Raw genomic sequence first — 27,853 nt, 5'->3', positions numbered from 1 at the left:
CGACCATGATCCTTTGTGTTTAAACAATACATTGTTTTGATGTGACGTCATAGTGAAATAGGGCAATTCTGATTGCCAAAGAACAATATAGAAAATTCCTGGAATATTTCTGCCCACGGTTTTTCTTGTGGACAAGTTGACTTTACTGACAATTACTGTCTTAAATCGAGTCTCCAAAAAGAGAAACATTCTCACAAAGAGAAATATTATTTCCACTTTACGTCGTAGTCGTAGATTGTTTACATCTTACCTGTCCTCTATTTAATGTGTTTATCAATGTAAGAGTTAATTACCGAGAACGGAGGCAATATATATTTGACTTAAAAAGAACAAGAATAAAAGTTAACAAAGATAAAATAAAGCCTGGTGAATAACAAAGAAAACTGCGTCAATTGATAAATAAACGGTAATTATTCCCTCCTACTTTGTATGAAAAAAGAACACAATATTGTTGGCACATCATTAATACTAAGCCTTTATTGATCTGGGTACAATTGGTATAGAAGTTTAAGTGATTAGTACATTAGTCAAGAGCTTGTAAAAGCCATTAAGGGTTGATTCATTGCATTGAGTGTAATGTAGTTACGTCACTGATTATAAGTTATGATTATGTATGTACATAAATTAAGGACATAAATAAATGCACGAGGAGATACAACAACTGGCGACGAGGATGGCTACAAATATTCCCGATTTTCCGCCTTTTAACGTCCATCTTGACAACAACGCAGGCCCTAGATGGGAAAAATGGTTAAAACGACTTGAACGACTCTTCATTGGAATGAAATTAGAAGATAGCAAACAGAAACGAGCACTTTTACTTCACTATGCGGGACCTGATGTTGATGACATATTTGATACACTTATTGACACCGGAGAAGATAAAGATTACAAGAAAGCAGTTGAGAAACTAGACGAGTATTTTAATCCTCAGGTTAACACTACCTACGAAGTCTACAACTTCAGAACAGCGAAGCAAAAGGAAGGAGAATCGTTGGATACATATCACACAAGATTGCGCCAGCTTGCTAAAACATGTGAGTTCGCCGACGTAGACAAAGAGATCAAAGAACACATTATTTTGACCTGCACATCTAACGCCTTAAGACGCCGCGCTCTAAGGGAAAATTTCAGCCTTAAAGATCTACTTCAACACGGAAGGGCATTGGAATTAAGCGAATCTCAAGCAACCCAAGTAGAAAAAACAGAATCCCAGGTCAATACAGTGAAAGACAACTGGAAAAATGCCCAAAGATACGATCAAAGGCCCGTGCAGAATGCCGGCAAATTCCGATCACGTGCTAGGCAACCAAAACCACAGTCACGCAACAGATCGACGTCACGCACTAGCGAAAACAAGCAACAGAAACCTAACTCCAAGAAGTTAACATGCTGGCATTGCGGAGGAGACTTCCCTCATCGAAATGAATGCCCTGCCAAAGGCCAAGAATGCCGTTCATGCGGAAAGATAGGTCACTTTTCACGCATTTACAAAACAAATCCGCCGAGAAACAACCGTGTACGAAATGTCACGCAAGACAACGAAGGCGACGAATACTCTACCGAAGAAGAAGAAGAAGAGGAAGAATACTCGTACACAGTCAAGCCCAAGACAAATTCAAAGCTACCATCCTGCAACGTACTAATCGGAAAAACCCAAGTCAAGATGATGATAGATTCCGGAGCTACAGTCAACCTGATCAACGAATCGACGCTCAATACTATAAAACAGAACGTTCCACTAGAGCTGGAAAATGCAAAGCACAAGATATACCCATATGGCTCAAAGATTCCAATACCTGTCAAAGGCAAGATAGAGACAGATATCCAATTTCAATGCAAGAGCACAGCAACCACAGTGTTTGTAGTTCAAGGAGATGCAGAAAACCTGTTAGGCTACGACACAGCGAAGGAACTAGGTATTATTCAGATAACGGTGAATACCGTCACAACTGGCAAAGGATACAACCTAGATTCAATGCTTAAGGAATTCGACTGCCTGTTCGGACCAATCAAGAAAGTCAAAGGGAAGACAATCAAGCTGCACATCGACGGAAACGTCCCTCCAAAGCACCAGCCTCATCGCAGACTCCCATTTCACATTAGAGCAGATGTAGAGAAGGAACTTGAACGCCTCGAAAAGTTAGACATCATTGAAAAAGTTACTGGCCCCACCCCTTGGGTCAGCCCAATTGTTGTAGTACCCAAGAAATCTGGCGAAGTACGAATATGTGTTGATATGCGAGAGGCAAACCACGCCATAAAAAGAGAAAAACACCCGATGCCAACTCTAGATGAACTCGCAGCTGATCTTAACGGAGCAACTCGCTTCAGCAAACTTGATCTGTCTTCGGGATATCATCAATTCGAACTAGACCCTGAAAGCAGACACATCACAACCTTCACAACGCACAAGGGTCTGAGAAGGTTTAAGCGACTTATCTTCGGAGTGAATGCAGCTTCAGAGATCTTCCAGAACGCACTTGAAGAGATCCTCTCGGGATTACAAGGATGCAGAAACCTGTCTGATGACATCATCGTTTATGGAAAGGACCAGGAAAGCCACGACAACAACCTCCACGCTACACTTACCAGGCTTAAAGAAATGAATGTACGTCTTAACAAAGCAAAATGCAAGTTCTCCCAAGCAGAAATTTCCTTCTATGGTCACGTATTTAATGCAGAAGGCATGAAACCCGATCCACAAAAGGTCGAAGCAATAAAGAATGCCAACCCACCACAGAGCGCAAGTGAAGTGAAATCCTTCCTTGGAATGGCTCAATATGTTTCCAGATACATACAGAACTACGCTGACATCACAGCGCCTCTACGCAATCTTACAAAGCAAGAGATAGCCTGGAAATGGGGAGATGAAGAGCAACAAGCCCTCGACAAGATCAAACTAGCCCTGACTGGCAACGAAGTAATGTCCTACTTTGACCCTGACAAGAAAACCGAAGTCATCGTCGATGCAAGCCCTATCGGACTCGGAGCTATCCTGCTACAGGAGGACAAAGTTATCAGCTACGCAAGTAGAACACTGAGTGATCCCGAGACACGATACTCTCAAACTGAAAGAGAAATGCTTGCTGCAGTCTGGGGATTAGAGAAATTCCATCTATATGTGTATGGTTCAACATTCGACATCGTCACCGACCATAAACCTCTACTAGGCATATTCCCAAGCCATAAAGCAGCCTCAGCTCGAATGGAAAGATGGAAACTTCGACTTGCTCCATACAATTGTAATCTTGTTTACAGACCAGGGAGAGACGACAAGAATCCCGCTGACTTCCTAAGCAGGCACCCAAACACGAAGGAGCCGGATGATGACCATATCGCAGAAGATTATGTCAATTACGTTTGCAGAAACGCCATTCCAAAGGCAATGACATTACAAGAAGTCAAAGTAGAGACCAAGATAGACACAACCATGCAGGCTTTGGCTCGAGCCATAGAAAACGAAAACTGGTCAGATCCTGCAGTACAAGAGTACAAAAATCTCAAGGAAGAACTGTCCATTTACAACGGAATCATTCTCAGAGGAAACAGAATTGTGATCCCAAGCTCACTTCAAGCAAAAGCAGTTGATCTCGCACATATCGGACATCAAGGGATCGTCAAGACTAAAGGACTGATACGAGAAAAGGTATGGTTCCCAGGAATTGATAGAATGGTTGAGACCAAAGTAAGAAACTGTCTAGCCTGTCAAGCTACAACAAAAGGAAAGGTAACACCGGAGCCAACCAGGCCAACAAAACTACCAAGAGCACCTTGGAAAGAGGTCGCAATCGACTTTTGCGGACCATTCCCTTCAGGAGAATATCTAATGGTAGCCATAGATGAGTACAGTCGCTTCCCGGAAGTTGAAATACTGACATCTACCTCGGCAAGAGTAGTTATTCCCAAGCTTGATGCAGTTTTTTCCAGACAAGGAATTCCGGATGTTGTCAAAAGTGATAACGGCCCTCCATTTAACGGCGCAGAGTTTAAAGCCTATGCAGAAAACTCTGGATTCCATCACAGAAAAGTCACACCCTGCTGGCCAAGAGCTAATGGAGAAGCTGAACGATTTATGAAAACACTTGAGAAGTGCATCAGATCTGCTCATGTAGAGAGAAAGAATTGGAAACAGGAGATGTACAGATTTCTTCGTCAACACCGAGCTACGCCGCACTCTTCAACCTACACCTCACCTAGTGAAGCGCTCAATCAGAGAAAGCTAAGGACTGAACTTCCTCAAATTACATCAACGATCATGCCAACAAGCAAGCTACAACAGAAGGATGCAGAATCCAAATTCAAGATGGCTGAGTACGCAGATAAAAGAACACATGCAAAGGAGAATGCTGTAAAGCCGGGAGACACAGTGCTAGTACGCCAACCCAAACGAAACAAGTTGAGCACACCTTACAACCCAACACCGTTCATCGTGGAAGAAAGAAAAGGGACGATGATAACGGCATCCAACGACAACAAATCAATAACAAGAAACTCATCACAGTTCAAATTAATACCAAGTCATCTTGCACAGTACCAGCCCAATGACGAAGACGACGACTCCATCACTGGATCACCGGAAATGACGCAGCAAGAAGATAGCGCCCCTACGAGACCACCAACACCTGTGCAGAGACGTTCCAGCAGTCGTCAAGTGAGACCACCTGTCAGATTCTCAGACTATATCGTCTACAAGTGAACTCTAAGTGAACTCTAAGTGAATATTAAGCACTGAGACGACGCAAGAACATTGTTGACATTTATTACTAATTACTAACGAAACACGTTCATGGGGATGATTAGTTGTTTAATTCAGAGAGCATTGATTTAAGAGGATGTAAGCTTTTTCCACGTAGAGAGGGATGTAATGTAGTTACGTCACTGATTATAAGTTATGATTATGTATGTACATAAATTAAGGACATAAATAAATGCACGAGGAGATACAACATTGAGTTCCCTCTATCTTTCCTTCCATCCTGACGTTTGGTTTCTCTACTTGGTTTTCTTATTTCTCAGCTTCAACTTCTTCGAAAGCTCCGCCTGTGCTGTTTATTATTTTTGCTAACATCATCTGAGGTATTTCATAGCCATAGAAAGCGCAGTTTGTTAAGGAGGGGTTGTAAACAAAGCCGTGTCTGACGAAATAGATATATTTATTTCAGAAAGTATATATGGCCAAAAAAGCGACACAAATTCGTTTAGAAAAATATTTAAATGGTTATTTGTTTTTCGCTAACTTTTCTAAAGTTCTCGATCTCTCCGATATTGATTACTAGTCGAGAAACCCGTGAAATTTCACTGTTGTTCCAAGTGAGAAATGATTTCTATCAAATCTCCATCGATCCAGCAGACTTATCTTATCTAGCAGACTTAGATATTGATATAAATTTGCCATTTGATACAAACTTCAGATACTATAGCCCTCATGATTTCCACAGTGATAATGATATCAATGAATGCTCATCAAATTACAAAACATTCTCTGCACTTCATTGCAATAATAGAAGTTTGGCTGCCAATTATGATAATCTTGTACAAATGCTTTTTGATTTAAAATTCTCATTTTCTCTAATTGATCTTTCTGAAACTAAATTAAAATTTGATAAGGATCCTCTGTCTAATACTGACATAGACGGATATGAATTTGTTTCCCAACCAAGTCATTTAAATGCTGGTGGTGTAGCTTTCTATATAAAAGATGGACTAGATATTAGTATCCGTTCAGGAATATCCCTATCAGAGCCTGAGTTTGAAGCTCTCTGGATTGAAATTCACTCTAAGAATCAATCAAATCTATTGTGTGGAATTATATATAGACATCCAAACAGCAATACTGATAAATTTTTGGACTACTTGAATTCCACAGTTGAAAAGATACACCAAGAGAATAAACTTTGCTTAATAATGGGAGACTTTAATATTGATTTATTGAAAGATCATTTACCTAATTTTATCATTTTTGACAAGCCTGTGCATTTAAAATCTAGGGGAAATGTTCATAAAAGAAATTATTCTAAACTAAACAAGTTTGCATTGATCGATGAAATTTCATCAATAAATCCCTCCTGAGCTTGATCCATCTGAAATGTTCAGTTGTTTTCACAATAGAGTATCTGTAATAGTTGATAGGCATGTACCAATAAGACAACTGTCCAGGAAAGAAATAAAATACAAATCAAAGCCCTGGATAACCCAAGGAATCAAAATATCTATTCATGTCAAAAAAAAAAATTATATTGTAAATATTTAAAATCAAAATCCACTTACTATCACATAAAATTTAAATTGTACAGAAATAAATTAAATCATTTGATAAAAATAAGCAAAAGAATGTACTACAATAACTTCTTTCTTGAAAATAGTGATAACACAAAGAGAATTTGGAAGGGTATTAGACAAATTCCATTCCATCAAAACATAACAAAAACAAGAGGACTGTATCTAAAATTATTGAAAATGATGTTGAAATCACTGATCCCAAAAAGATAGCTAATGCTTTTAATAGCTACTTTACTAACATTGGAAATAATCTTGCAAATTCTGTCCCAAATGTAGAAAAATCACATCTTGACTTCATGAAAACCCCAATATGTAATAGTTTTTATATTTTTCCTGTCACTTCCACTGAAATTGAAGAAGAAATCTCCAATTTGAATATTTCAAAGGCAACAGGTCCTTTCAGCATACCAACCAGGTTACTAAAGTTACTTAAAAATGTTTTGGCAAAGCCTATGTGTTTATACGGTGTGTTATTATGCTCATTATTATAATTGTAAATAGCAGAAATCCCGACCCTAAATGTAATGACTTTTAATTAAGAATATGTAAACCGACTTCCAAGCATTTTTAGCTTTTTAGTTATTTTTGGAAGTTGGTACCCCTCAATCTGTTCAACATAAAATAATGTATCAAATTAGAACAAAAAATGTAATAATGGGTACAAATAAAGTTCTTCTTCATCCACCAGCCCTTGCCCAAATACTCCCCTCCAGTCAAGAATATGAAAGGTACCGACTGATTAGGTTTGATTGACGGCAGCGAAGAACCAAATTCAGCATCGCAGACACAGCCTGTGGGCTGCCACAGGCAATCCAGTAATAATTTTATGAGCGCTGGCCATAAACCAAAGTAATGAAATATCGGTTAACTATTAGATACTACTGCTAGTTTCTATCTTCATTTTTCAAAAGATTTTTTTTCTTCATAAATGTTTGCAGTAGAAAATTCTAAGTCTAACACCTAACCTCATTACGCATTCAATATAGTCCTTGAATGCGTAATGACCAAGAATATGTGGAGTATAAAGCCCTACAAATAACAAAGAAAACCGTGTTAAGTAGGAACTAATCACTGTTTCTGCGATTGCCAGTCACACGCGACCAACTGAGACCTAAATCAAACCTAAAAAATATTTATATTTTCATCCAGAGGAAATGGCTAAACAGTCCGATCTACATGAGTTTGACAACGTATTTCGTCACGTGAAATCCTTTGGTAGATACCAGGTCATCGGGTACTTGAGCATAAACCTGTTGATATTTTCCTTGTCATCTCAATGGGGTGGCATTGTTTTTGCACTCAGCTCTCCTGGCTTCCACTGCGCTAACACTACCGGGAATACCACTTGCGAACCAAACGTATGCTGTGATGAATGCACTTCGTACGTGTTTGATGGGACTTTTACTAGTAGTGTAACCAAGGTGAGTACAAATAATGTACCTTATGCATAGGAGTTTGATGGTCTTTATACTTGAAGAGTCTCCAAGGTGAGTACAAATAATGTACCTTGTACTAACAATGAATAGGTGCTTCATGGTCCCTGTACCAGTAGGGTTTCCCAGGTGAGTACAGATAATGTAACGTACCTTGTTAATAACAGGTCATACACACAATACTAAAGGTGCTCATTGCTCTCGGTGTTGCAACCGATTCTCATTGTGTGTTATTTCCTTTGTATTTTCAAGTGGAATCTCATTTGTGACCGCGCGTACCTGGGTGCTACCATCCAGTCGTGTTTCTTTGTGGGGATGCTGATTGGTTCATTTGTGACCGGGATGGTGTCAGACGCCTGGGGCAGAAAGGAGTGTATTTTCTTCTGCAACGCTTTGTTCGTACGTATTTGTATAACTTATAGTTATTGTTCATTATCAACGCAAAAATATCTTACACCTTGATTGTATTTGGTTTATTTAAGGTTATTTCAAAGGCGTAACAATGTACCATTTTCCCGCCAATTCACACGCGTACGCGTTTCCTCTTTAGGGTATATCCAAAGGTTCATGTAAAACGTTTTAGGGGACGGTCGTACCCCTCGATCGCCCCCTCACTACATCACTGGGATGTTTGTCTTTCAGATTGTATCCAACACTGCCTCAGCATTTGTCGACTGCATTTCATTTTTCGCCTTTCTACGATTCACAGTGGGCTTTAGCATGACTGGAGTGATGCTAACATCGTATATTTACGGCGTGGAGCTGGCAGGACCCAAGAAGCGTACAGCAGCGGGCATCATCACGTATTTCTACTGGTCTGGGTCCTCGGTTGTGTTTACTCTTATTGCTTACCTGATTCGTGACTGGAGATATCTCCTTACGGCTACTTGCTTACCTAACATCTTGCTCTTCCCATTCTGGAGGTTGGTAATTGTCGTAAATATGATTGTGAACTGACCACCCTCAGTGCCTACACCTCATTATTAACCACTTCTCATGATTGTAAACTGACCACCCTCAGTGCCTACACCTCATTACTAACCACCTCTCATGATTGTATACTGACCACCCTCAGTGTCTACACCTCATTACTAACCACCTCTCATGATTGTAAACTGACTACCCCCAGTGTCTACACCTCATTACTAACCACCTCTCATGATTGTAAACTGAACACCCTCAGTGTCTACACCTCATTACTAACCACCTCTCATGATTGTAAACTGAACACCCTCAGTGTCTACACCTCATTACTAACCACCTCTCATGATTGTAAACTGAACACCCTCAGTGTCTACACCTCATTACTAACCACCTCTCATGATTGTAAACTGACAACCCTCAGTGTCTACACCTCATTACTAACCACCTCTCATGATTGTTAACCATCCGTCCTTAGTGTTCTAGTTATATTGATGATAGGTTGATGCCCGAGTCACCTCGTTGGCTGATCGCCAACAACAAGCTGGATGAAGCTGAAAATGTCCTCATGAAGTTTGGAGGTAAAAGGGGCAGACCAATAGACAGCGACCAGTTAAGAAAACTGATCGAAAACATAAGGATCGACCAGGAAGAAAAAGAGAATCATGCCGAGAGACACACTCCCTTGGACCTTCTCCGTACTCCAAAGATGAGGAAATGGACACTCATTATGGGATTCCAATGGTACAATATTTGAACGTAAATCCTTCAAATCTTATCGATAATTTAAGCATCCTTTAGGCTGATCAAAGTTACTTGACGTCTAACTCACAGATCGATATGGAATTTAGGTTTTGTGCGGGAGTGTTAAAACCGGAGAACCTGGAGAAAGGCCCTTGAATCAAGGGAGAGACCTAATAAACCCTACTCATGTGTGAGTCCAGCAATCAAGACCGCGTTATGTTTACAGGTCCCTGCGCCATCTTTAAAGGTGAATAAAGGTGACATGTGAATGATTGATGAAGGTCTCTATCATTGCAAGCTCACCTTTCGTCTCGCTTGGATGCGAAGGCACGGCTTTCTTTCAAGATGGCGCAGGGAACTGTTAAAGGGACTATTAGCACTTATTGTTCCTCTCTTTGCCATCTTAAGGTTTTCGACGGCTCTGGAATCTTTTGGAATCCTGATATTTTTCACTCAACTTGCTGGTGATCCGTACCTGAACTATCTTATCTTGGCCATAGCAACGGTCGTTAGGGTTCCCTTCACATGGGTCGTCTTTTTGAAGTTAGTTCAATCAGTGTTTATCAAGGTTAATGTTTCAATATGTTAATGAGTGTGATGTCATAGGAAGGTCTATTAAATGCATGAATCATAAATCGAAAATTATTAAATCATTAGATTCGGTCGTCGTATCAGTTACGGAGGCAGTGTTATCTTTGTTGGCGTAGTGATGCTTGCGACATATGCAGTCAAAGGTACGTGTTGTCCGACGAAAAACGGATATACAGAGACGTACGGACAGACAGCTGACAGGCAGAGGCGTACGGATGGACAGACAGAGACGTAAAGACGTACAGCCAAAGACATACCGCGGATGGACAGACAGAGACATATATACGGATGAACAGACAGAGACGTACGGATAGACAGACAGACACCTACTGTCAGACAGACCAAACAGAAGCGATGAGTACACAAACAGGCAGACTAATCGGTTGATTATCTATAAATAATAAAGAAATTATAACAAGAGTAACACACAACTAAGATAATTTTTATCATCGTTATCAGACATCCCAAAAGCAACTACAGCGTTTGCTATAATCGGATTCGTTCTCCTTGACCATATTTGGTCAGGTGTTTATCTCATCACCTCGGAGATCTTTCCTACAGTGTTGAGGTAGGTTGACAAAGCGGTAGCGTAAGAGGGAAGGGTTAGGGGAAGGGTTAGGGGAGGAATGGATTCCCTTCAGTTATTAAGATTCATAAGAAGAGTTGCCTAACCAAACAACAGGGAGCCCAAAAGCATTTAAAAAACATTTCCTTATACTACTTATGACGGTGAAAAAGTGAACACAGATAGCCTAAAGAAACATTATTATTGTAAGACTTGATGTTTCAATCTGGTTATTTGCAAAGGAACACAGGTCAAGGGACTGGGTCTACGATTGCTCGCATTGGTGCAATCATTGCTCCGTACGTTGCAATGCTGGTGAGTTACTTTATGTGCAGCCCAATCGCTTTTTCCAAAAGAACAAGAGCTTACCTGTATAGCTGTGTTAGTTTCTGAAAGTCTGTGGGGGTAGGATGTGTGCGTGTGGTTTTGTGTGTGTAAGGGGGGGGGGGGGGGCGTGTGTGTAGGGGGGTCTGCGCGTGTGGTTGTAGGGGTAGGTTGTATGTCGTTTGTTTGTGGGAAGGGGGATCGACAAGGGATTGAAACAATTGTTGGTTTTAGACATCAACACCTTCATTGATTATAACCAACAGGTGTAGGAAAAAATACAAATTCCTATTCTAATTTTAAAAGAAACCCTCCCTCTTCCCCGTGGAATACCAAGCTATCGTATCCAGTATTAGAAGCGCTATTTAGGCCAAAGCTAAATGATTCTTATTTCAATTGAAGTTGTTTAGTGTTGTTATTTTCAATTTATCTACCAGAGCCAGATCCCAAGCCTGGGGGTGATAGTTCCAATCGTCATCTTTGGTGCGCTGGCGTTAATTGCTGGGGTAATGATGAACTGGATCCCAGAGACTCTGTACGCCCCGATGCATCAGACCATCGAGGAGGCAGAAGCAGCTAAGGAAGACTTTGGGATACCTTGCTGTGGAAATATACTTGACGAAGACGAGAGAATGGATGAAGACAAGCAGCTGACGCGCATTTGTCTAGAATAAACCATTTTTTCCACTGTCACCAGCATTTATATGGGCAAGTTTTAACTCACAAAGTTCGTCTTTTTGCAAGAATTTTTAAGCGTCTTTAGTATAATAAGCACCGATCAATCGCGGACTTCTTTGCACCTCACGTTATCGACAATATAACGCATGAAAAGCGTTGATTATTGACAATATAACGCATGAAAAGCGTGCGTTATTGATGATATAACACATCAAAAGCGTGCGTTATTGATTTCATAGCACGGCTTGGCACTGCTGCATGCTAAGATGGCATTGGGGTCATTCAGTAAGTTTGGTGAGTTTGACACACGAATCAATCAATTAATCGCACTGTGATGCACAATTTAGGATATGAAACACACATAATTTCATGTAAAAAGCATAAGCTCATATTTTAAATATTTTTTCCTCAACGCCTTCGGGAAGCCCATTCGATAAAATTGCATTCAGGCATTACATTATTTTTTTAAAAAAGCAACGCTATTGTTAAATATTAAATTTTCTGATCACTCAGGTTCTTTCAATCGTCTTTCACAAGGAAGACTTTGGAACATTAAATCTTGAGATCTTGAACGGCCCCATTTCATAAGAAGGCCTTTCTCCAAGTGCAAGCTGGTATAGAATCTTGCCAACCAAGGGTGCCATTTTAAATCCATGACCTGGGAATATCAATATACCTCTTTAGCTTCAGCGTAATCTTTTCCCATTACAGACCAAGTGTTATTCTCTAGAGAATGTGATTCCTTGTTTGTTTTGTATCCAAATTCATTTGTCTTCTCACGTGCAACCGTTAAACAAAGAAATAACACTCTAGGGAATGACAGGTGGTCTGAAATGGGAAAACATGAGAGATTCATAGAAGCAAATGTCTATGACCTCTGACCATATTTTTTGTCTGATGGATTAAACTTACTTTTTAACCTAGTAGAAGAAAATAATCCTGAAAGAGGGAGGGGGAGGGGGGAGGGGAAGGGGGAAAGGGGAGCAGGGGGTGTGGGAGGTGGAGGAGTATACCTTAAAAAATACATTTTGCGATACTAAGTAGTTTTCAGGAAGGCATCATTTTCTCACAACTACAACAAATGTTTGCAGATTCAAATTTTTATTGCCCTGTAAAATTAGTAAGACACTTGTTGTTAATCAACTGAACAAAAGAAAGCATGTAAGGGATTCTGGTAGTTTATCTCGGGCATAATGTTGTTCCCATTTGAGACCACATGTCATTCCCTAGTGCATCATTTTTTTGTTTAACAGTTGCATACAATGTGTCAGATTCTCATGTGCAACTGGAATGACATTTGGTCTGAAATGGGAAAACATTATGCCCAATCTAAAGATATTTCATCTCAATCTCAAGCACTCTTTCAAATAATTTATTTGAATAAAGAGTTTTACCTGAAAATCCTGCACCAATTACAATGTTAGAATGTGATGGATGATAGTCAAGGACAAACGAGCTGTCTGGAGTTACCTGGAAAAAAGTCAAATGCAACATGTAAAATTTTTAATTCAGTACCCTAATATTTAAAGATATCTAATAAGCCACAACTACTATGCTGGATTCGGAACATAAAACTGTGTACATGCAGGTGTCTACTATTTTTGAGTTGGGGTCAATGTTCCTACTCCTAAGCACAGGAAAAAAAACCCAGATTCCCAAATTGGGAATTTGTTGGGAATTTCCTTGAATTCTCAACGAATTCCCATCCAATTCCCAGAGAGAATGAAATTGGGAACGTGGCACTGATTCCCAATGTTAGTTTGTTGGGAATTTTGTTTTTCTATTGGGTATTAAAAGGAAATTCCCAACAATAAATCCCAATGTTGGTGTTCGAATTGGGAATTCAAGGAAATTCCCAACAATTCCCAATTTGGGAATCCGGTTTTTTTCCTGTGATGCTGGGTTTGGAACATAAAACTAACCGTGTACATGCAGGTGTCTACTATTTTTGGGTTGGGGTCAATCCCTACGAATCTCTTGGAAATACATTTAGATGTTTTGTCAATGTATTTTTCATCTTTTCTCATATCATCCCTTGACTGAGGTCCAGAGACAGGAACTCCACCATGATGACAAATCTAGAAGAACCAAGAAAAGATGATAATATTATCAAAATTATGTTCAGTCGCAGAAAACGCATTGCTGAGTTTCATATTGTGGGAGGACTGGGACAAAACTGGGTTTATCATTAAAATGGTCTCCCTAGTCCCTTCACTCGATATGAAACCCTGTAACGGTCACATTACTATATGATGGTTCCAGTACTATATGTTGCTATAATTCTTGCCGATACCACAAAATGATCAGCCGTTTGTCAGTGAAATATATACTAACCGACGGTTCACTTTTACCCTCTTCAGTCATTTGAGAAATATATATATATATACCTCTAAAATAAGCTGAAGCCAGCAATACATGTACATACTGCAGATTTTTCTATACTACACGTAGCAATGCAATCTTAGATTTTGGTGCTGCAAAAACTAGAGCAGTTTTTACCAAGCTTGTTGCCTATACTGTAGTAAAAAAAAGTTGCAAAAAAGTAAAAAAAAAATGAATTGAGCTTTCTGTCATTTTTCAGTCCATGACTTTACATACCTTGATCAGACCTGGAAACTCAAACACAGGGAATCCATAGACGTGCTCATGACCCAAGCCATCTAGATCTTCCAAATACAAGATGAATCCAGGAAACCCACTTTCTATTGAAAATTGTTTTGGATCTTTAGGCTCCCAGAAACTCAGATTAACTCTCCAAATCTGAAATGAAACATTTGTTTTAATATGTCCTGAATAAATGACTTTTAATTGTCCAGTCTTGCTATTACAATGTACATGTACCATTAAAAACAATTATTTCAAAAAGGGTGCCTGTTAAAGAATGAATTCATCTCACTTTTCCTAATACGTTTGGATGCATATCAAATTACTGCAGAGCTTACTTCAACTGGTAACTTCACACCAAGTGGCTTCAGAATCTCATTTACCCAAGGACCTTCAAACAAAAGAAAACCCCTGAATTAAAACACTACGAAACTCATGCAGAACATGCTGAAACTTGTCTTCCTTAAAGGTTGTTGTCCTATTTCTTGAAATCTATAGGAAACTCTTCTATGTCGTCATGATATAAGTGGAAATTAAGCATTTAGGACTTCAGAAAAACATCAAAATTAGGGGCTTATAGATTTGAAAATATAGCATTTGCTAGTAAGGATAAGTGGGGAGAACTGAGATTTGGAAATTTAGTAAGAAGGCTAATGCCCCCAGCCACCTATCCACTAGTCCCTGCTCATATACAGCATATAGTGTTATAAAGACATGTCACTATATGGTGGTCACTTACCTGCCGTAATGATGATATTCTTTGCTTGATATACACCTTTTGATGTGTGTATGGTAACTATATTACCAGGTTCAATCTTCACTACCTTTTCACCATCATGAAGGTTCCCACCAAATTCAACAAACTGTTCCTGTCAGTAATAAAAAAGAATTACTTTGCATGCTCTACGTGTTGATCAATGTAAAGTTTCAAATTCATCAACATTGCACATTTTACAGGCTAGGGGTAAGGTCATTAGCCTTGCACCCAACCCCAACCTGGAGGACCAGTGGATTACTCTTTGTCTGGTCTACCATTGGATTTGTTTGGCATGGGCGGCCTTATGGAGGACAAGATTCCAGCTGATATATAGCTTTAGACGTCATAGGCACACACAAATGTCCCACCATAATAAGGTAATGATTCCCTCAAAGCAGGGCCTCATGTACATGCCTTCTGTCATAAAGAGTGATAATGATGGTAACTTAATTGACATTGGGCATTCCAATACATGTATGGCTTGCAGAGGGCTTATAACAGCTGGAAGGATACTTGCATTAGGAGAATATTGGACTTATAATGAACATACAATAGCAAACCATAATCCATTGGAAAATTATTTTTTACTATGAAAAAAAAAGCACTCAAAAAGTTTGAAAGAAAGATATTTTCAAGCACGCACCAGTGATTTGTAATTTGTTTACACAATTATGCTGGTATATCCTCTCATTTACCATGGCTATTGATCAATCAGGAAGTGAAGAAATTTACATTTGTGGTAAAAAACATACCTGGACAGCCTTCAAAGCTTGGTTGGCTAGTATGAATCCTCCCTCAGGTTCAAATGTTCCATTCCAGTCTGGTGGCAGACTAAACTTAGGGAACCTCTTCTTGATTTCTTCAGGTGACAATACCTCACATATACCACCACAATTTCTGACATTAAGTACAAGCTTGCTAACTTCAGCAAATGGTGGCCCTTCTGCAGAAAAGAGCCCCACTTTCCTGCAACAGGGTAAGGAGAATCAAAAATAATAACAAACCTTCGTAACTGCATGTTATCAACTTATATGAATAATTAATGAGGAAAAACCTCAGTCACAGAGAAAAAGTCTATACATTGCATATAGAATCATTCTCATTTCCTTAGATTTCCCTTGTACATGCTTATACAGATTGGCTGCTCATACGTTATATACTACATGCATATCCCTGAAGCCAAGGAAATTTTAAGCCTGGTTCATACTTGCTGTGGAATTGGAATCAGACTCATTAGTGTACTGCTCAATAAACACTGCTTGTCTTATTTCACATCTAAGTTACAAAATGCGATACTAAGTTTGTTTATGTCATTTCCAATTCTGATGCTAATGTGAACCAGGCTTTATAGTGGAGGAAGTCCTTACTCTACTTGGGAGTAACCTTTCCAAGGGTGGGGGGACATTTCTAACACAGTACTTATAAATCATACTCATACTCAAAAATAAATGTATCTCACTTGAACAATTGTTTGCCAGCTTTCTTTTCAACCTCTTCCCACATTTTATAGGATTCAGGCATCAGATCAGAGAATATAGAGTTACTATAACCATAACGAACTAATCTGGTGGTACCATGAGAGCTTCCATGAGAATGTGGAAGATGAAACTGGCAAGTGAAATACGATTTTTTAGTTTGAATTTAATTTATTGCTATGCGTTGTGGTTTCCTATGCTCCTCTCATGTTCTCTCAACATCCCGCATGTTTTGATCAGAGTATCAAACATAGACAACTTTTTGTGTCTACTGCATATTAATAAGTTTACCCAGATATACTTCATATCCTATTTACTAGCGAAAAATATAGTTAAATGACATATGATATAACTGACATAGAGTTCATCCCGGTGTAAGGGGTGTAAAACTTTGGATTACTTTCAGATCCCACATTGCACAGCTAGCAGCGCATGGTGAGGATAGCCGATGTTATCCAAAGTCCCGAGTACTGGCTGGTCAACTTGGCTGCTCTGTTTGCTACTCACGTCGGCTTATGACTTTTTATCGACTGGGAAACGTATCAACAACGTTTCTAAAAATCATGAATATTTAATGAGGAGAAAACAAAGCAAGTCACTACTGTGACGGTGGTTTGGAAATGTGTTCTTAATTTGCATTAAATTTCGTAAACTTTTTCTTTGATTTTCTCGGCTGCGCCTCGTTTTTTCAACTCACTTTTCGGTGTTTGGAAATCGGAGGAAGAACTCTCTCGCGTTTTTGAAATATTACTTCAAACCATGATTTGGAAAGATTCAGTGATTTCTAGGTAATATAAGGTAATATAATCGCATTCATTTTTGTAGTGAATTTTATCTGCTTTTTGGAACAAGCTAGGCACACAGGTTTCATCGAATGTGTCAAGTGTTGTTTAATTGAAGTGCTTTTGGGTATTTGCAATATCTAGTATATATATATAAAGAATTTATCGCAAAAAACGACCACTGTTCAAATTGACGTGTTTGTGCTACACGATGTCAACAAATTATGTCGCTGCATGAACGATTTACATAACCGATGCGATTTGAAACTAACTCAGATTTTTACAGTGACAATATTTGATCCCTTTAAAGGGATAACTGAGCTCCGTAAGCAGAATATTAAGCTCTGAATACCTGCAAGTGAATATTTTACACATACGTGATTCAAAAATGTTGCTGTATATATATTTTATTGATCTGTTAAACACTGACATTGGCTGACGTAATATCATCTAGCTAAGCACAAGTTTACCTGTTCTAACAGCAAAGTTTTCTTTCCACGAGAGGCTGAATATCGAGCAGCACAACTGCCCTCAATACCCGCTCCAATCACGCACACATCGTATAGAGATTCATTCATTTCCCAGATTGTTTTGATTTGATTCTAATGACTGTGATCTTGACAATCTGTTTTACGGAGCAGCTGCAACCGCGCGGGAACTGGGAGCAAAAGATAACCACAGGGAGCCCAAGCCTTCTCCAAGCTTTCGCGCCAAAACGCGAAGACACTACTTCCGTTCAACCTTCAGGTTTTTAGCTTCTCGCTCCACCAAGAGAAGCGAATTGGTCGTCCTAAATCAAGCTATTTCCCCTAAGATATTCGACCTTTTGATTTCATATTTGTCTACTTTGCTTTCTCTTTGTTCTGCAAACTTCTAAGAGGTAGGTCAAAGCCTTTCATATTCGCGATAGTTTACGACTTGTACACTGCCTTTTACTCTTTACAAGCAGTTGTGCTTTATTATATTTGTGCTCCAAAATGTGTTGTTTTAGTAACTATGTTAAATTTTAGGCCGATATTGCTAGCTTTCAGTATTGCTCACATATCATGCATAGAGTTATCATCCGCTACACGTGCATGGCAGTATTTTGGGCGGCTCCTTGTTGTTGTAGTCTAAGGTGGGTTTAAAGCTAGCCTGCTGTGCAGACGTTATTAGAGGGAAAGCAACGAGCCGACACTAAAAACGTCTGCACAGCAGGCTAGTTTAAAGCTGGAGTTAAACGAGGCGATAGATGCGATGCTTTACGAGACACCCGGTGGATTTTGCAGTTAGATAGAGAGTTTGCACTCTCTGCAGTCTGGCTGGAAGATTTAACACACCCGAACCATGATATGTGAATTTTTTTCAATAACCTCTCTCAATATTCGTTATTCAGTGGAAAAATCATTGGAATTATTAACATGCTTGATCTATTAGTCCCCTCCCCCGGGGGTGTTGGACACGAGTATCCACGAAATATTCACTGGATAAGATTTATCCGTCGGATAGCACTATCCACCCTAGTACCCTTCGTACAACTGGGGCAGGTGATTTGGAATCAGGTGCGCAATACATTGTTTGTCACAGCGAAAACTGTTATCTCTTGTCAAAACCGAAATGTTTTCGATCTCCAACAACGACGAAATACACTGTTTCTAAAAAAATATGTGATGTATTTTTCCACGGATTAGTTTTATTTTCTTTAATTTTAAGTAAAACCTGTGATTAATTAATTAATGAATTTATCGAGCAAAAAATCTGGAAATAGGAAATATTGAGCTTCGAACAAAATGTTCGCGGTTTGACTAATCCGATCGGGCTGAGAAAAGCGAAAGCACCTATGATAGAAAATTTCCTGATTTTATTCGATCAAACAAGTGCGCACTGACGGAGTCAGTATAAGAAAGAGGTTTTTTGTCTTGAGTTAATTAGCACGAACATGTGTTGAAGCAGATGACACCAAATGAATTTTGAAGGAGTTAAGAGGTCCTACTGTAAAAGCAAATCAGGTCTAAGGGATCTTGATGTATGACACTAAAAAAAGATTGTTTTCACATGACATCACGTTATGAAATATTGGACTATTTTTTTCTCAGAAACAAATGAGCTGTTTCTATGGCAACTTTGTTGACATGACAACTGATAAAACATTGCTGAGGCACTTGACAGCCCGATAAATATCACATATTGGTGAGCACTTAAAACATGCGTTTTTTGTCTTTTTTTTTTTTTTTTTTTTTTTGCTACCGCTGATATGCACGTTAATGAAGATTTAAATATGTTTTGTTATATTATGATTAGCTTTATCTCATTGGTTTGTGACCACGTCCGGCAAAATAGATAAGAAAAACGTACGCCCAAAGTGAGGAGCTTCATTTCGTAGTGGTTTGTCTGGTTGGGAACACTGAAAGTATTTGCCCGCGATGTTACGACTGACAGCTACAGGCTATGCCATGATGACTTCCTTCATCACTTTCCTTATTGTCTTTGGTGGATTCATTCAGAGCATTACTCTGTTCATTCTTTTACGAACCCCAGATCTCAAGTCCAAGTCTCTAACGCCTTATCTTATAAATGTGGTTGTCGCAAATTCTGTCATGATTCTTGGGAGTTTTCCCAGTACGCTGGCTTCGTCTATTGCCAATCGGTGGATTTTCAATGATTTGGTTTGTCGTTTGGTGGGGTTTTTCGGTGGTATTGCGGCCATAGCTATGATAGCAACCATGACGTGCATCACCATTAAAATTTACAGTACACTAACAATACAGTTTGGTAACAACAAGTTGTCATTCGCGGCGAATAAAGACCGAACTCACCTAAAAATTATCGCAGGTATTTGGATCTACTCGGTACTCTCTATGCTTCCACCTACTGCAGGCTGGACGAGGATGATCATCGAGAGTGCTGATACGAATTGCGCACCCGACTGGATGGCGGAAAGTACAGCAGAACTAGTGTACATCTTAATACTAACATGCATGGCCTATATCATACCTGTTAGCATCGCTGTCGTCTATATCTGGAGGATAAATAATGCCTTATCAGCTCATGTTAAACTGATGGCGCAAATGTTAAGCGCTCAACGACAAATCAAGGATTTTAGGAACATTACAAAGATGGCTGCTTTGGCGATTGTTGCCTTCACGATTACTTGGCTACCTTACTGCTTGTATGTTCTCATCTGCGCTTTTGGCGAAGGGGAGAAAATCTTTAATGCTGAGACTAGCGTCATAGCTTGTCTTGGGGCAAAATCAAGCATTCTCTATAACCCGTGTGTTTACGCTTTCGTCAATCCAAGGTATGATGAATAGTATACTACTCCATTAAAAGAAATGTTTTTTGAAACCAGTATATATGATAAGTTGTGATTCGTAACCCACCACCTACCAACTGGCCTATTCTCATTCCAATTAAAGAACGTTACACGATATTTTGTATTTATTCACAAAAGCTCTTCAATGCACCTGTGGTTTTGGGCGGGTTTTAAGTTTTTTCCCTCTGTTTGACGTTTACATGGTATTTGGTCTACAATTCTGTAAAACAAAGATCTATAGAAGCTGAAAAACTAAGTTTTGCACGAATATTTGAGGACATTTATAATATAACCAAGCAGTTAGAGTGATGGGTTATATGCTAACATTGCGTTATATTCGGTCAAAACATTGTTCTTTTAGTTAAGTGCGCTTTTCTCGGCTTCTTTTTCGACCTCCAGCTTACACTTAGTGCCATATTGATTCAATCAAATTATTTTAGATTATCTCTGAATCTGAAATTCAATCTAAACACTTTTCAAAGTGCCCCAAAAAAATTAAGGATCAATCGATCATCTGTCATCAGTGATGAGCTAAATACGTTGAGTGATGACGATTTTATATAAATTAAACTTGATAGCCGGCTCCATATATATATTATATAGTGTATTCAAGTGATAATGATTTCTTATCAATTTTATTCAAATTAGAAAAAAATACTTAATGTGCTTCCTTACTAAAGAGGGTTTACCTAAAACTTGATGGCTCAATATATTTGTCATTTATCAGTGTTGTTTTGCTTAAAAGTACTCGTATTTCATATTATTTGTATTTCATTATTTTTAAAGTCATTTTATAGACGCTTGTTTCTAAACCCTTTTTAAGCGGATTTCTTTGCGGATAGGCCTTGAAAGCGCAACTTTTCTAAAAACGCTACGTGTGGACAGCGCTTATATGGATAGGTTTTTTTTATATTTTCGTCATGAGTCTGAGGAAGCGAAGAACGGTTTCCCTTTGTGTTAGAAAACCTTTTGATTTCATTTTATTGTATAGTTTGTATTCTTTCGCGATAGGATGTGAACGTGAACAGGGTGTTTAATTTTTAAGATTGTTTTATAAGGATGTAATTAAAGTGGAAAAACAAAACATAGGCCTTATTTAAGTAAAGCAAGAGAATATTAAGTAAGTAAAGCAATGAAGTTGGGTGCATGCTAAAGCATGTTGAAAGCCTTGGAATAAAAGGGAGCTTTCTGATTTTTTAGAGCCAAAACCGTAATCAGCCAAAGTATTTTATTATTGACCGCGGCCAGTGTTAGACTATTAGTTCGCGCCAGACATAATAAAAATTACGTCAGCTATTTTAATTGGAAAGATATGTTTTTTTCTTTTTCTTTGATCATTATATAATTGTTAGAAAACACCGGCTAGTCAATTAATATGATTAATGAAGAGAAAAGAAAGAAATAAGGAGAGAGAGATAAGGTAATGAAAGTAAAGAGATGAAAAAGTTCTCCTTTGCTCAGTCTTGACCTCGATCGGTACACGTGTTCTTTTCTTTTATTAAGGTCCATTGTATAGTAAGGATGTACGCACTACGGAACAATACGAGTTGATTAAAATGCCACGGGTTTTGGTTGAATAGCTGAATATTATAAGGCACAAATGAGACTAAGACTGAGCAAAGAGAACTCGAATCTGAAGTATTGTACTCGTTTACATTCACCTTACATTTTCGACTCATATGTCAACAAAATACTCGGTTACCCTTGATTTTGGTATTTACAGCTTCTATAAGTATTTACAAGTTTAATATTTATTATTTAGTTTTGAAAATAAATATGACTTTTTGAAAACACTAAAATTTCCATATAATCTAAAATATTTGAAATATATTGCGCCTTCTGATTGGCTGGCTAGCGTGTTTATATCAAAGAAAAGAGACGCACTAGCGCAAAATTGTTCAAGAATGTTTCATAAGAGCAATAAAAAAAGGCTGCTAACGTATCTGTGCTGTGATATAAACGCTCTGTACTCTGCCGTGTTCCTTAGCTTGCTTCTCTCGTGCTCTACAGCAGCCATTGTGTTGATATTTCAGTACAGAGATATGCACGCGTTATATATTCCTTAATTAAAACACGAAATGAACATTTTTTACGTCAAAGTGTTTCCTCATTAGTTCAAAACCGGCCATCTAGTTTACGGTAAACGCGAAACGTCAGATGAAAAGGAAACAATTCTTCATAACAAATGAAAAGGGATCAAATCATTTCTTTAGGGGTGGAAAAATGAAAGTGAATATTTGTCCTCTAGGTGAGAAGGTTTGCAATGAAGGTAAAGTGTAATCATAGTTAATACTATGGTCTAATGGAGGAAACGGATGAAAACGTAGTCATTTGCGGGAAGAAAAAATACGTGAAGCTTTGAAATAATTTCATTAAAACCATGAACATTAATTCATGATACAATTTAAAACATGCGTTGTTGGTTATTTTTCTACCATTCGACGATTACAACCCTCCAAGTGTCATTAGCTTTAGCGGTAATCCTGAAGTTAGTTTTATTGAGGAGCTTAGCCACAACCATTAGATTTTCTCTTTAAGATAACTTTGTTTCGTAGCCGTCATGTCTTCATTTTAAAATATTTTTAATGATGGTGAATGGAAAATTTATGAGTTAAAGATTGATGAGTAGTGTTGTGCCCTTTCGTTTTCGTTTACCAATGAGACATTTAATATAGTCAAACAATCCAATTTTCTTTGGATACCATAACCGATAAAATATTTATCTTAATGATACCAGATGACAAACATTAATTGTGAGATTTTGTGCGTAAGTGATAAATATGGTTTGATCCATTTTACGTTAAAATTAGTGATAAAAAATGTGATAAGTGACAACATTAGTTGCAGGGTCTGGAACAAAAGACCATGCAGGGAAGACATTCATAATGCTTCGAGTTTCAAAACATCTTACGCCGATTAACGAGCGCTGATAGTAGTATTATAACTAGGCGTGTCAGTATATTGATGTCGATTAAGCGTGAAAACTCTGTGAAAAGATTCGCTTTTTTCAAGGCAAGTGTTTTAATACAGTGTTGTACGTAGGTTTCATTAATTTCGAGTATACAGCTATTTCCAAAAAGGGGGAATACTGAATAGTGCATTCCAAGACCAAAGGGCATTGTGGGTCTCGTTAACTTGAAATAAAAAGTAAATAAACAGCAATTAACTTTCTACATGTAGTTAGTATATTGTTTCAGATGGAATACACTAAAAATAGAATAAATAATTATTAATTCTACTTTAGATAATGTCACGATGACCCACAATTCACTTCGGTCTTGGAATGTACTATTCAGTATTCAACCTCTTGAAAAAGCTGTATAAAATTCAACATAGAAGAAACATAGAAATTTTACTCTAAAAGAAGTGTTTCAGTTCTGTGGGTTGCAATAGTTAAATATAAAACTATTGGGGATAAATGTGAAGTGTTTTAAATAGAAGTAGGAAAAAAAAAAAAACAAAACAAAAAACCAAAACAAAATAAAACAAATAATAATAATAATAATAATAATAAAACGACAAAAAACGACGAAAACGGCTTGTTTCCAATCTCAGTCCTTAATTAACGAAAAAAATAACAATAATTAAATATTTACATCAGCTTAGCCGGATAAGTTTTATCTGTCAAATGTTCAGGTTTCTTCATATTAGTAGACAGCGTTATATTACCATTAGGCCTTTTAGTTTGGTCTGTTTTAACAAAAATTACACTTTAACCCACGAAGTAATCCCCTAATGTTTTCATAAAAGATCACAAGGCTTAAACAAGGGCTTATTCATTTTCAGTGCTTTTTAACAGGGGGCTTATTAGAAGTGGGGAAGCCTTATTAGAGGTTGGCTTATTAGAAGGAGGGCTTATAAGAAGAAGAATCGATTTATTAATAGCTGGGGACTTTTCCTGATCATTCGATTTATGATCTCAACAGACGTAATGACTTTCAAAAGTCTTCCACGGTAAAAGGACCACAATGTTCCTCAGGGGTGGAGGCTCAACCGATTTAATTTTCGGCGTCTAAAGGGGCGGATCCAGGATTTTTTCAAAGGGGGGGGGGGGGGGGGGGGTTGTAGCATTGATTGAGGTACTTGTTTGGCGGGAAGGTAGCACAGGGTTTCCAAACGAAAGTAGGTCTTATGGTAATGATTATTTGCTGCAGGTGAGCATGGTTGTTTCAGGTCCCACACACGGTGTATAGGGGAAAAAAAGCGAGCGAAATGTGTTCGGCACCCCTGTTTTAATAAAACTCACGATGCTGTTGGTGTTGTCATGAAAATAATAATAATAATAATAAATCACGATGGCTCTCATGGGGGGGGGGGGGGGGGGTTGCAACCCCCAAAACCCACCCCTAGATCCGCCACTGCGTCTCAGACTGGGGGCTTATCAAAAAAGGGGACTTAGGGCTTAATAGATACGATACTCTTAAAGTATAATGAACAGCAATAATCTGAGATTGAGCAATAATTTTTAGCATTGAAACGGCAGGAAGAAAAAACTTGATTTCCTCTTAATTCGCTCCGGGGAATCCATTGCACAAAAGCACGTACACAACTGCATTGTTCAGTTGTAGGATGGGCTACTTGCTCTTCTCTCCCCTCCGAAGCCCACGTCGCACTTTACCATCAATACAAATAAAGCGGGTGTGTTAGCATGTGCGTGTAAGTCAATTAAAGACGCCTATCAAGCTCAGCTAAAGTACTTAATATGATCAAGTGAGGACAAGCACTTTTTTCATATTCTTTTTAAATTGAAACGTTAATACACATAAATAAATCCAGGCCATCATCATGGTGACTGGACAACTTGGTTTCTCGTCAAAATTGCCGTCTATTATAAGTATATTGAAAAATGTGCTTTTATCTTCAGTTTTACTTGTCGCCGGATTTACTCACTTGCTGCTTATGATCTCTTCCGTTATTTCGATCAATTGAAACGTTAATACACATAGATAAATCCAGGCCATCATCATGGTGACTGGACAACTTGGTTTCTCGTCAAAATTGCCGTCTAATTAAGTATATTGAAAAATGTCCCTTTATCTTCAGTTTTACTTATCGCCGGATTTACTCACTTGCTGCTTATGATCTCTTCCGTTATTTCGATCAATTGAAACGTTAATACACATAGATAAATCCAGGCCATCATCATGGTGACTGGACAACTTGGTTTCTCGTCAAAATTGCCGTCTAATTAAGTATATTGAAAAATGTCCCTTTATCTTCAGTTTTACTTATCGCCGGATTTACTCACTTGCTGCTTATGATCTCTTCCGTTATTTCGATCAATTGAAACGTTAATACACATAGATAAATCCAGGCCATCATCATGGTGACTGGACAACTTGGTTTCTCGTCAAAATTGCCGTCTATTATAAGTATATTGAAAAATGTCCCTTTATCTTCAGTTTTACTTATCGCCGGATTTACTCACTTGCTGCTTATGATCTCTTCCGTTATTTTGATAACAGCTTAGTATTCCAGCAGGGGTTTTGCGTCAGTTAACGTCAGCCAATAACACTAATTATATTGTCATCGTTTCTTACGCAAAACAAATTGGCTCAAGAATTGAATATTTTATACTAGTATTTATCATATGATTATCCATAAAATACTTTTATTTCTTCTTTTATTTTCACATGTGAAAATATCGTTTCCATGTGTATTTAAGCTATTAGTTTATAAAAAAAAACTTTTTATCATAATAAAAAGCTTGTTAATTTGATTTTATGGATAATTATATGTAATAAGCAGAATATTACATGGGCGCTTGGAGATACGAAATTTATCTCCTCGTGAGAGATCTTTTCAACACTCGAAGATATATTTCGTATCTCCGCGCTCCCATGTAATATCCTCTATGTAATATACACCTATAATTCAAAAAAACTATGCCATCGCCAAAGGCGATGAAAAGCGATAGGGTATATGTCATTCCAAGATCCAAGAATAGCTGGAATGACTTGTATTTTTGCTTCTTATTCTCGTCAGGAGTATGGACCTTAGTGTTGAGACTGATTCGATGTTCTTTGTATTCAACGAAACCATTTCCATGTCAGAATGACCTATCGCCTATTGCCTTTGGCGATGACAACGTTTTTTGAATTAGGTGTATGCCACATGAACGATCGAACTTTATGGTGGCAATTAGAATGGCAAGCTGCACATAGGTTCACAGATCTTACAAAATGAAAAAGTCTTCTCGTACGACAGAACTTTAATTTTCGCGTTGCCCTATAGTACGTGCTTGTAATGATTTGACACTCAGCGCGCATCTTTCTTTGTCGCTGAACATAAAGTCTGCACTTGATATGACGAAGAAAATTTGTTGCGCGCGCGTCAAAGAAAGACTCAGAGACTCAGAGAGACAGAGAGAGAGAGAAATAACCAGAGTTGACGTGGTGATGGTGTTTATAATGATATTCGGATCTAAACCTCAATTGACCTGAAATCATTTCATAGCTACACACCTTGCTGATTAATTGATTATTCTTTTTATCCCTCAGCGGAAAGGTTAGTTGAGGTGCAGTGGAATGTTTAATGCATGCCTATTTTTAAGTCTTTTATGTTAAGGTTTTTAACGTGCGTGTAGCCCAACCAGAGATAATAGTTAGATTGCACGCAGGCTAGTATATTCTTTCTAACTTAAATACTAAAGTCTTCTGATGATATCTTCCAGGTTTAGAGCCAGTTTTATGACTCTTCTGAAGATCAAAAGACCCCCAATTCCAGTAAATGCTGTCGATGTAATAGTGGACACAAGTACAAATCGGCGAAGAATGTGCAACAAATCTACAGTACTTCAAACACGACCTGCCGTCGACAATCAAGCAACAGCAATCGAGCTCTTGGTACCTAGTTTCCTCAATCCTAAAAATAATGCTGTCAAATTAATCAACACTGAACGTAGTGTCTGTAATAAAAGTGTCAACGATGATGCCAAATCAGGATAAGACCAATATATATATATTTGATGTACTGATCTCAGAATGATCATGGATCGAAGTCATGATTCCTTAGTCATCATCCGTTTTATTCTGTCGTCAATGAGATGAATTCTTGGCATCTTTCACCTCTTCGGTGGCGTCTGTCTGGTATACTCTTACTGCAAGATAACTTGGTTAACTTACAGTAAGGACTTCTCGTGACCGTGATCATGACGGTCGTTATATGTCTAATAACTTCAGTGCACTGAGAAGCATCTCACACTGGAATTTGGACGAATATTGGTGCCCTAAATTCCATGCCTTGATTGGCCTGTAGTGGGCATACGCAACTTCTCTAGCACAGATATTAGTTTTCAGAAAGCCAACTGTGTCAAAAGAAGGTTTATTTAGCAACATAGTACAGCACTCATAAGATTAGATAAAAATCTCAAATTAAAATAAAATCTCTAAGGAGTAGATAGACA

General features: G+C 38.3%; 5 protein-coding genes across 5 annotated transcripts; 4 read left to right on the top strand and 1 right to left on the bottom strand.

The window, feature by feature from the left end:
* The first annotated feature begins 673 nt into the window (after window positions 1-673).
* LOC116295422 (retrovirus-related Pol polyprotein from transposon opus) lies at window positions 674-4,699 on the top strand. Its single transcript, XM_031703219.2, has one exon. The coding sequence runs from the start codon at window positions 674-676 to the stop codon at window positions 4,697-4,699; it is 4,026 nt and encodes a 1,341-aa protein (XP_031559079.2).
* Window positions 4,700-4,960: 261 nt separating this feature from the next.
* On the top strand, window positions 4,961-11,553 carry LOC116293989 (organic cation transporter protein-like). The gene is made up of 10 exons (XM_089032494.1): window positions 4,961-5,079; window positions 7,432-7,703; window positions 7,968-8,114; window positions 8,358-8,638; window positions 9,138-9,380; window positions 9,789-9,956; window positions 10,038-10,114; window positions 10,431-10,539; window positions 10,779-10,851; window positions 11,298-11,553. The coding sequence occupies exons 2-10, from the start codon at window positions 7,437-7,439 to the stop codon at window positions 11,532-11,534; spliced, it is 1,602 nt and encodes a 533-aa protein (XP_088888620.1). The 5' UTR covers window positions 4,961-5,079; window positions 7,432-7,436; the 3' UTR covers window positions 11,535-11,553.
* Window positions 5,218-6,072, top strand: LOC148910029 (uncharacterized). Its single transcript, XM_089032495.1, has one exon. The coding sequence runs from the start codon at window positions 5,218-5,220 to the stop codon at window positions 6,070-6,072; it is 855 nt and encodes a 284-aa protein (XP_088888621.1).
* Window positions 11,554-11,903: 350 nt separating the features above from the next.
* LOC116293991 (peroxisomal sarcosine oxidase) lies at window positions 11,904-17,791 on the bottom strand. The gene is made up of 9 exons (XM_031701498.1): window positions 17,627-17,791; window positions 16,359-16,507; window positions 15,652-15,865; window positions 14,882-15,011; window positions 14,481-14,533; window positions 14,137-14,298; window positions 13,461-13,616; window positions 12,933-13,008; window positions 11,904-12,196 (listed from the first exon to the last, which is right to left on the bottom strand). The coding sequence occupies exons 1-9, from the start codon at window positions 17,732-17,734 to the stop codon at window positions 12,069-12,071; spliced, it is 1,176 nt and encodes a 391-aa protein (XP_031557358.1). The 5' UTR covers window positions 17,735-17,791; the 3' UTR covers window positions 11,904-12,068.
* Window positions 17,792-19,464: 1,673 nt separating this feature from the next.
* Window positions 19,465-27,853, top strand: LOC116293992 (blue-sensitive opsin-like). The gene is made up of 2 exons (XM_031701499.1): window positions 19,465-20,433; window positions 27,122-27,853. The coding sequence occupies exons 1-2, from the start codon at window positions 19,559-19,561 to the stop codon at window positions 27,393-27,395; spliced, it is 1,149 nt and encodes a 382-aa protein (XP_031557359.1). The 5' UTR covers window positions 19,465-19,558; the 3' UTR covers window positions 27,396-27,853.

This window comes from Actinia tenebrosa, unplaced genomic scaffold (assembly GCF_029948245.1).
Source record: "Actinia tenebrosa isolate PJP-AT-01 unplaced genomic scaffold, QUT_ActTen_1.0 PGA_scaffold1__47_contigs__length_23844297, whole genome shotgun sequence".
NCBI lineage: Eukaryota > Metazoa > Cnidaria > Anthozoa > Actiniaria > Actiniidae > Actinia > Actinia tenebrosa.
This window is presented reverse-complemented; position numbering and strand designations above follow the sequence as displayed.

Excerpts from the sequence above, each read along its gene's own strand:
- LOC116295422 (XM_031703219.2), top strand. The coding sequence starts at position 674 with ATGGCTACAAATATTCCCGATTTTCCGCCTTTTAACGTCCATCTTGAC.
- LOC148910029 (XM_089032495.1), top strand. The coding sequence starts at position 5,218 with ATGGTTATTTGTTTTTCGCTAACTTTTCTAAAGTTCTCGATCTCTCCG.
- LOC116293989 (XM_089032494.1), top strand. The coding sequence starts at position 7,437 with ATGGCTAAACAGTCCGATCTACATGAGTTTGACAACGTATTTCGTCAC. Across the intron at positions 8,639-9,137 it reads TTGCTCTTCCCATTCTGGAG|GTTGATGCCCGAGTCACCTC; the intron begins GTTGGTAATTGT and ends TATTGATGATAG. Across the intron at positions 10,852-11,297 it reads CTCCGTACGTTGCAATGCTG|AGCCAGATCCCAAGCCTGGG; the intron begins GTGAGTTACTTT and ends TTTATCTACCAG.
- LOC116293991 (XM_031701498.1), bottom strand. The coding sequence starts at position 17,734 with ATGAATGAATCTCTATACGATGTGTGCGTGATTGGAGCGGGTATTGAG. Across the intron at positions 14,534-14,881 it reads GAATATCATCATTACGGCAG|GTCCTTGGGTAAATGAGATT; the intron begins GTAAGTGACCAC and ends TTTTGTTTGAAG. Across the intron at positions 13,009-13,460 it reads TAGACACCTGCATGTACACG|GTAACTCCAGACAGCTCGTT; the intron begins GTTAGTTTTATG and ends ACTTTTTTCCAG.
- LOC116293992 (XM_031701499.1), top strand. The coding sequence starts at position 19,559 with ATGTTACGACTGACAGCTACAGGCTATGCCATGATGACTTCCTTCATC. Across the intron at positions 20,434-27,121 it reads TACGCTTTCGTCAATCCAAG|GTTTAGAGCCAGTTTTATGA; the intron begins GTATGATGAATA and ends GATATCTTCCAG.